General features: G+C 39.3%; 1 protein-coding gene across 3 annotated transcripts in view; it reads right to left on the bottom strand.

Moving 5' to 3' along the window:
- Positions 1-3,569: 3,569 nt before the first annotated feature.
- PLA2G7 (phospholipase A2 group VII) overlaps positions 3,570-9,919 on the bottom strand; it is a 39,346-nt gene continuing 32,996 nt past the window's right edge. For all 3 annotated transcript variants that reach the window (XM_021691901.1, XM_021691902.1, XM_021691903.1), the window contains 3 exons: positions 8,395-8,565; positions 4,282-4,430; positions 3,570-3,838 (listed from right to left, as the gene is read on the bottom strand). In XM_021691901.1, the coding sequence (XP_021547576.1) occupies positions 3,708-3,838; positions 4,282-4,430; positions 8,395-8,565 (451 nt within the window). In that variant the 3' untranslated portion in view covers positions 3,570-3,707. The remainder of the gene's footprint in view (positions 3,839-4,281; positions 4,431-8,394; positions 8,566-9,919) is intronic.

Raw genomic sequence — 9,919 nt, 5'->3', positions numbered from 1 at the left:
ACCCAGACTGACAGAGCATTTGAGCCTATCGAGAGCATGTAATCACAAGAAGCTGTCATTTTTGAAAACTTTGATATGCACTGAAAACAAAATAGATCTCAGGGTGATTATGCAGTGGATTTATAGTGGTGTTGCTGTATATATGGATCTGGGGTCTTTGTTCTCCCTTTAAATGTGTTATGTTCCTAATCAGTTAGGAGGATTTATTTTGCTAAACAGTTTGCTAACATATTACTCAAATTAAAAAAAAAAAATAAACAACCCCATTTTTGTTTCTTTTGAATATAGTGTTTAAATTAAAATAGAAAATTATAGGTTTATGACAAGTATATCATATGATGCTACTTTGAGGGATGGCTTTGTTAGCAGTAACTCCTCCAGATTTTTTGTTTTTGTTTCTGAAGCTTTGCCTTGTCTATCTAGTTAAACATTTGACTAATACTCCGTTTGATTTTGGAAGTATTCTAATACGATCCCAGATGTGAATAAAGTTTCTCCTGAAAGGTGTGGTGGTTTCATTTTATTAAAAAGGAAATATGATTCTGGAACATCTGTGGTTCTGGATTATCTGTAGTAATGGGGGAAACAGCAGTCGTCAATATTAGCTCTTATAGGTCAGTCCCTCAACGGGTGCTGTAAGTGCATTTCTCATTTAATTCTCAACCGCAAGGGGGGGCAATAGTGTCCATATTTTATGGGTGAGAAAACTGACGCTTTTTAGAGAAGTTACATAACTTCTCTACAGGCCAAAGAGCTGGAGAGCCTCAGAAACCTGATCAAACGCAGACCCATCTAACTTCAAAGCCCATGCTGTTAAAACAGGGTTTTGTATAGCTGGTGGTACAGATCCTAGCTGTGGGACACCTCTTAGCCGTGTGCTGCTGACGAGATATGTGACCTGGACAGGTTATAAACGGCCTCTGAGACCTGATCTTCCTCATCTGTCAAGCGGGATAGTAAAACCTTTCTCGAAGTGCTTTTAAGACTGGAAATAGCATTCTTTTCCCTGAAAGATACTCAATGTGCACATTGGGTCATTATTATATTTTTAAGTTTTAACTCATTAGATCTTTTTTTTGTGGTTATATTCTCCTTTAGCATCTGCATATACCACCGACAAAGGATTTTAAAAAGATATTACTGAATGAGACATCAGGACAATTGGAAGTGTTATCCATTTCTAAAATGAATAAGGAGGTTTGCTACATGAAGGTCGGGGGAAGATGTACGTCTGTGAAACATTATCAGACCCTGAAGCCTGGTGGGGCAACAGTGAGAACTAAGGACATTGAAAGCTGGGTATAATTTCAATAAGTAGAAAGGAGAGGGTTTTGCAGTAAACATAGTTGAGGTAGAAAGCATATTGCTTGTTCCTGGGATAAGAATAGACAAGTCTGGTTCATTCCTGCAGGTGATACGGATGTGGATTAGTGGCAGAAAAGGTCAGTGAAGATACATTAGGGCCAGGTTATAGAAAGCCTTCAGTTTCATGCTAAGGAGTTTAACTCTTCAAAAATTTTTAAAATCAGAATGGCTATAGGATAGGAGAAGTCAAACTTCTCAAAGTGAGTGTTTTTGCACCCTGAAACATTAAGATAGCCTAAAGTGTCAAATCAAAATACACAGTTACTTATTAACTGAGCACAAGGGGTAGGGATGGAATAGTTTACCAGGCTTGCTTACCAAGTCCTGATTATCCCTGTTCACAAGGCCTAAACAATTAAGAATTCATAGGAACCAGACCATCATTAAGCCAAAATATACTTAACTAATGAGTGGCACACATTTTTATATTCCTCAGGAAACAAAAACCATTTCTCATGACTCCCAGATGTATAAGCATAAAGTTTTATGCTTATATAAACCTCCATATACAGACCTACCTCAGAGATACATGGGTTCAGTTCCAAACCACTACAGATACCACAATGAAGTGAGTCAAATGACTTTTTTGGTTTCCCAGTGCATATAAAAGTTATGTTTACACTGCAGTGTAGTCTATTAAATGTGCAATAGCATTATCTAAACAAAGCAATATACACACCTTAATTAAAAACTACTTTATTGCTAAAAAAATAACCTAACCATCATCTGAGCTTTCAGTGAGTCGTGATCTTTTTGTCAGTGGAGGGTCTTGCCTCCGTGTTGGTGACTGCTGACTGATCAGGGGGGTGGTTGCTGAAGGCTGGGCTGGCTGTGGCAGTTTTAAAAAATAAGACAACAATGAAGCTTGCCACATCGATGGACTCTTCCTTCCATGAACGATTTCTCGCGCATGCTGTTTGACAGCATTTTACTCACAGAAACTTCTTTCCAAATTGGAGTCAGTCCTCTCACACCCTGTTGCTGCTTTCTCAATTAAGTGTAACTCCTATCCTAAACCCTCTGTGGTCATTTCAACGATCTGCACAGCATCTCCACGAGGGGTAGATTCCATCTCAAGAAACCACTTTCTTTGTTCATCCATAAGAAGCTACTCCTCAGCCATTCACGTTTTATCATAAGATGATAAAGCAAGTCAGTCCCATCTTCAGGCCCCACTTTGAATCAAGTTCTCTTGCAATTTTTTTTTAAAGATTTTATTTATTTGAGAGAGAGAGAATGATAGACAGAGAGCATGAGAGAGAGGAGGGTCAGAGGGAGAAGCAGACTCCCCACCGAGCAGGAGCCCGATGTGGGACTCGATCCCGGGACTCCAGGATCATGACCTGAGCCAAAGGCAGTCGCTTAACCAACTGAGCCACCCAGGCGCCCCAAGTTCTCTTGCAATTTCCACCCCACCTGCTGTTACTTCCTCCACTCAAATCTTGAACCTTCAACTTGTAAGAAATGCAATAAACTGCAATGCTCACTAAAGCAACATATGCCCGTATTGTGTTATTCTGCTTCCACTTCATACAGAATTAAAGAACATAAGTAAAACTAACTGGAAAAATCAACCAGTTAAAAGTAATTCTGAATGTTTCCTTTGTTATCCTTCACAGCCTTTGGGTGAATAATGTATTATAACTGGAATCCCTGGCCTGTCTTACACGCCTTTCTTGAGTAGGTAGAATCCACCAGAGATAATCAAGTAAAGGCAAACAGATTATCAACTCTCTTTAATCCATTTTAATCTGCTGCATTTGCCTTGTCTCCAATATTCTTGCCCTTGGCCACTCCCCATTTATTTACCATATTGAAATGTTTAGTATCCCTAATCCTGTGGTAAAATAATGCTTTTATCATTTGCTTGATCTAATTTTTCTTCCCAAGACCAAAAGTCAAAAGGAAGTGCTTCCAAATTCTACCTAGAATACCATGTTGCTAAAACTCAATTCTACTCACAATAAAAAAAGAAAGGGGGGGGGAGTCATGAAAACCTGTATTGTATTTTTAAGGAGGATTATGTCATTGCAACATGTTTTCATTAGCATTGTGCCCATTTTGATACCCTTGTCCACTAAAGTAATGTAAAAGTCGTGATTTTGACACCAAAAAGCATCATTTTACTAAAATTAAAATTTAGGCTGGCATGGTTTTGATATACATCTGTCTTTCTTTACATTTAAAGAAAAAAAGTCCTAGTCCAAGCTTCAATCACTTTTATGGTATAGTCTACATTTTACAATATGATTTATTTGAGAAAATACATTAAAATCATACACACACACATACTTTCAGACCATTTTTAAACAAGACTTTAAAAAGTGCTTTTAATCTAAATTCTACTGCTCTGTTCCTGTAGAGTTCTGTAGAGTGACATGTTGGCTGGTTGTGTTAATGTTGGTCCCTGGAATAAGATTATCATCTTCTCCTTCAATCAAAGAATCCCACTGATCAAAATCTTTCTGCAGTCCTGTAAAATAGAAACGGTAATAGGCATAGAAAACTTTTTGAGAGCATGAAACAGCTCAGTGCCTCTAGGTGGCAGCACAGCCTCACTGGTGACAGATGATTACGGAGACCAGCTCCCCTCCCTGGGAGCTGCCCACGGCTGGGGCTTCTGAGTAAGAGATGGGACTAGACACTGATGGGACTGTCAGGCCACTCAGCACGGGAGTCTGCCAAGTCTGCACAGAAAAACTATTCCCTTTAACAGGCAGACTTGCTGCAGTCTGGGATACAAAGCATGCACAGCAGCGGAATTAAATTTCTCACGCTTTTGTTTTCAGACTGACTTACTGCTATGTTACCTTGTAAACCAGCTGGAGACAGTTAAAACAGGACTAATGCTGGATTAGGACAGTTTTGCCCTAAGAATCACCTGGTTTATGTCATGAAATACTCTTAGTTTCTTACCTAAATGCTTTTGTAAAAATGCTAATGAAGCTCTGTTGCTAAGATCAAGTGCTACATTTGAATCTATATCTCCTTTTAAGGTGAATATGTATCCAACTATTTTGCCAGTGGCAAAAGTGAAATCAGCAAAATTCTGATGGACTGAACCCCTGAAAGAGAAATGAGACATTTATAAATCACATAGTTTGGCAAAATTATTTTTATAGTTAGGGTGCAGGAAGTATCCTAGCTGGCTATTTACTGGAAACTAAGGGAATAAAACTTGTAGATTTGATCTCTTTAGCTGTATTTGCGGGTCACAGGCTGTGCATATAAGGATCTTAGAGTATATATTCATCTTCCCTTCTAGATAAAGATTCCAGTCTTCCTTGGCATCTTGGCTTTAGAAGAAATGATTCCAGCTCTTTTTTTTTTTTTTTTTTTGAGCCAATACAATGTATTACATGTTGCAGGGACTGTGTACTCAGAGCCAGAAGCCTATTATATTTGCTTACCAACACCACCTAACTTCTTACTTGATGCTAATCAAAACACACTGCACATAAGCCTGGGATTAAGTAGATTTAAGGAAAAAAACCATTTTCCTTGTATTATTTAAGCTTATATCTTATAGGTATCATTTATGAGGCTCCTTAAATCCACCGATAGCCTAACATCAAGTACAATGGCCTTTTTTTAGTTCTCATTTTCTACTGCCTCTGAGACATTTGACACTTTCTTGCAGGTTTTTTCCCCCCCCTTTGTTTCCTTGACCTTCTCTTCCCTTGTTTGTACCTACCCTTCTTCCCCTGACCACTCTGTTCTCCACTGGCTCTTCACATACATATAGACATTCCTCAAGATTCTGTTCTCAGACCAAGTTTTACCCACTGGGTGATCTTATCTACTCCAAAGATTTCATGTATAATACACAAATTCTCTACTTTCCCAGTGTGTGGCCAGACATCTCTACCCAGATTTCCCTGGCTCAAGCTAAGAGATACCAAGGTTAGAACACATCTCTCCAGCCCCACCTGGTGCACCTCTTCCTCTTCATTTTGCTGCTGCTTATAAGCCAACCACCACCCTCTGTTATCTATACCCGAACCGGGGCCACCTGCCTCCTGTTCCTTCTTCCCTGCTTCCAATCACAACCTGAGTGTCAGAAGCACAAAGCAGGGAGAAGCAGGGTCAGGAGCAGAAGCCCGGATGCTACCAACAGGGCAGGAATGGCCTCAGGAGGAGATGGTGGGGGAGAAAGGGAGGGAGCAGTCTAAAGGATGAGAGCAAAGAGCGGGGTTGTAGTATCCCGGGAAGGAGAAATAGGGGAAGTCCACAAGGTCAAGGTCAAATGGATGCAGAGAGCAAGGTCCAGGCTGCAATAGGCTGCTGGGCCTTTTATGTCCTCGGTAGGGCCAGTTTCAGTACACTGGTGGGGGTTTTGGAAGCTAGCCCACAAGAATTAAACTGTAAATGGACACAAAATCTAATGATGTATTGTATGGTGACTAACATAATAAAATTAAATTAAAAAATAAATTAATTTAAAAAAAGTGTAAATGGAAGTAAGGATGGACTATTCTTTCCAGGTTCCTAGCAGTGAAAGGAAGGAAAAGACGTAGAGTAAGAGTCTAGTAAAGAAGTGGGGTTGAGGCAGGCTAGGCATTCTGCATTATTTCTGTTTTAAAATTAAATAGACTTGCACATCCAAATATTGAAGTCCTTAACTAACTTGAAGCTAAATTGAGGTCCTTAACTAAACTACCTAGACCCTCCTCACTATTTTTCTAAAGTCTCTTGATCCTTCAAGACAAATTCTACTCCCATGTCTTCTAAGCAGCCTCTCCCGAACAGCTCAGGTGGAGAACACACCATTCTCTGACCCCGTAGGGTTTACTGCCTATACGGTTTATGTTTCCTTCCCGCCCCCTCTTTTTTTCTTCTTCGAAATAACCAGGTTTCAGAAGAGGGATGAGCCCTACCTTGGAACATCACACTGTGAGTTCAAAACTCTATTGGGGTTTCTTTTTCACACCCATGATATCAGCATATCACTGATGTTCAAGGGCATCCGATTATAGCTTTGGGGGAATTTATAAATTCATATTCTTTCTAAACAGGTACACATTGCAGATCTCAGTGCTCTGCCTTTTTTCCCAAAGAGTTCCTAGTCTAGGCTGATGATGGAATACTTCTCCCTACCCCAGCCCCCAAATGCATAAGCCTGCTCCTGTGTTTAAATAAAAATAGCATGTATCCTAATGCAAATTTTAATTATCAGTATATGAAGAACTTACATTAACTCTACTCAAGACAGCATGGTACTGGCACAAAAACAGACACATAGATCAATGGAACAGAATAGAGAGCCCAGATATGGACCCTTAACTCTATGGTCAACTAATCTTCTACAAAGCAGGAAAAAATATCCAATGGAAAAAAGACAGTCCCTTCAAGAAATGATGCTGGGAAAATTGGACAGCTATATACAGAAGAATGGAATTCGACCATTCTCTTACACCATACACAAAGATAAACTCTAAATGGATGAAAGACTTCAATGTGAGACAGGAATCCATCAAAATCCTAGAGGAGAACAGGCAGTAACCTCTTCGACATCAGCCACAGCAACTTCTTTCAAGACACATCTCCAAAGGCAAGGGAAACAAAAGCAAAAGTGAACTTTTGGGACTTCATCAAGATAAAAAGCTTCTGCACAGCAAAGGAAACAGTCAAAAAAACAAAGGGGCAACCCATGGAATGGAGAAGATATTTGCAAATGACACTACAGATAAAGGGCTGGTATCCAAGATCTATAAAGAACTTCTCAAACTCAACACCCAAAAAACAAATAATCAAGTCAAAAAATGAGCAGAAGACATGATCAGACACTTCTCCAAAGAAGACATACGAATGGCTAACAGACACCTGAAAAAATGTTCAACATCATTAGCCATCAGGGAAATTCAAATCAAAACCACATTGGGGGGCACCTGGGTGGCTCAGTTGTTAAGCGTCTGCCTTCGGCTCAGGTCATGATCCCAGGGTTCTGGGATCGAGTCTGCTTCTCCCTCTCCCATTCTCCCTGCTTGTGTTCCCTCTCTCACTGTCTCTATTGCTGTTAAAAAAATAAATAAAATATTAAAAAAAAACACAACAAAAACACATTGAGATACCATCTTACACCAGTTAGAATGGCAAAAATTGACAAGACAGGAAACAACAAATGTTGGCGAGGATATGGAAAAAAGGGAACCCTATTACACTGTTGGTGGGAATGCAAGTTGGTAGAGCCACTTTGGAAAACAGTATGGAGGTTCCTCAAAAAGTTAAAAATAGAGCTACCCTATGACCCAGCAATTGCACTCCTGGGTATTTACCCCAAAGACACAGATGTAATGAAAAGAAGGGGCACATGTACCCCAATGTTCATAGCAGCAATGTCCACAATAGCCAAACTATGGAAGGAGCCGAGATGCCCTTCAACAGACGAATGGATAAAGAAGATGTGGTTCATATATACAATGGAATATTACTCAGCCATCAGAAAGGATGAATACCTACCATTTGCATTGACATGGATGGAACTGGAGGGGATTATGCTAAGTGAAATAAGTCAAGCAGAGAAAGACGATTATCATATGGTTTCACTCATATGTGGAACATAAGGAATAGCATGAAGGACATTAGGAGAAGGAAGGGACAAATGAAGGGGGGGAAATCAGAGAGGGAGACGAATCATGAGAGACTATGGACTCTGAGAAACAAACTGCGGGTTTCAGAGGGGAGGGGGTGGGGGATGGGATAGCCCGGTGGTGGGTATTAAGGAGGGCATGTATCGTATGGAGCACTGGGTGTTATATGCAAACAATGAATCATGAAACACTACAACAAAAACTAGTGATGTACTAACATAACATAAAAAAAAAAAACCTACTCAAAACATCTGCATTTTAAAAAAGAGCAAGCATAAATGCACTTAGACCCTGAAATTATCTAATATTCTCCCTCACTGAAAGTCTAAACAATGAATTTAACAACTCTATCATGCCTACCAAATGGTATCTTTTGGTGTTTATCCAAGTTTCAAGTTTCTGTTTCAGATGATGAAATAAATCACTTACTAATACTTACCTGATTGTAATCATTTTTCTTTCTTTGCCAGGTGAGTAGCATTTTTCCATTTTTTTGATATTAGAAGGATACTGGAACCGTTCTGAGTTGACAAAAAAGAGGGGCTGAGGAATTCTGGGATATATCTCATCATCCAGCGGAAGCATCCAAGCATCCAGGGCAATCCCGCACCTGCAGGAGTTTGGGGACAATGACAAAAGAAGGCTGGTTACACGCTGACTGACATGTGGAATTTCTAATGATGTTAGGTTTAATGGGCATACACCGTCCTGGTTTATTATGGGTTATCTCACTGGTATTATACCTCAGTGTGGGAAGGGAATATGATTAGCTTTATAAGGTAGCGGACTTGGAATTATATAATCATTTTCTTTAGGAGACATTTAGGAATTGTGACCTTTAGAAAGATATAGTATCTTTAAAATGTTTTATTCATTTTTGCTACATTGCTTTCAAAATAAATTCTTAAATAACAATTTCTCCAAAACTGTGGAGTGTCTGAAGACATACAATATATGCCCTATTGCCCCTATGTTTCCAGACCTTCTGGACACTCTGCAGTCGATTTATTATGCCTTTTTCACAGTTAACTGTTGGACCAGTTGCTTTATATTTAGAGGTACTTCACCTGGAAAAGTGTCTGGAGGTTGAAGAAAAACATACTGGGTATATCATTTGAAAATGTAACTTGCTTTCTACAAGTAAGTTTATCCTATGTTTTTGGACCTTTTGGACACTCCACTTTATGTGCTAAATGGGCAAAAGAAGAGAATTCCCTTATGGAAACTGATTTTAAAAATTTGTGAGATGAAGTTTCATAAAGGGTCCTACCCATTTTCTAGATGGTTGGCTCTTCATGATCTCATCAAGTCTGTGATGCCGTGGTTCAAGAAAGAAAATATTTTTCAAGTTGTAAGACTGGTGTCTGGTCCTGACTCTCACCTACTGTAATTTAAGACTTCTATCCATCTTTTTAAAGAAGATTTTATTTATTTATTTATTTATTTATTTGAGAGAGAGAGAGCCAGTGGAGGGAGGAGCAGAGGGGGAGGGAGAGGAAGAGGGAAAGAATCTCAAGCAGACTCTGCACTGAGTGCAGAGCCCAACTTGGGACTTGTTCTTATGAATCTGAGATCATGACCTGTGCTGAAACCAAGAGTCGGACGCTTAACTGACTGAACCACCCAGGTGCCCCAAGACCTCTATCGATCTTAAAGATGGAAAAAAAAAATTTAAAAATGCCTTGCGTATTGGGGAAGTCTAGAAGTACTATAAGATACACTACTGATATCACAACCATTATGTCATAGATAAAATGTATATATAAGGATAAATTTCCAAGTGAAAATATTAAGCCCTTAAGCAGATAAATAAGAATGATGAGGGAAAATATATAGGAATGGGGAAAGCTTTTAATAGCAAGCAAAGTAGATGGTTTTTGTCTGGGAAAATTCATATAAGGTACTTTATGGAGGCAAAAGAACAGACTTATAAACCCTGAAGGATCCTTTCCTCATTAAGAATT

Source organism: Neomonachus schauinslandi, chromosome 8, assembly GCF_002201575.2.
Source record: "Neomonachus schauinslandi chromosome 8, ASM220157v2, whole genome shotgun sequence".
NCBI classification, from domain to species: Eukaryota; Metazoa; Chordata; class Mammalia; order Carnivora; family Phocidae; genus Neomonachus; species Neomonachus schauinslandi.
The sequence above is the reverse complement of the archived record's forward strand: the minus strand, read 5'-3'. Positions and strand labels throughout refer to the sequence as shown.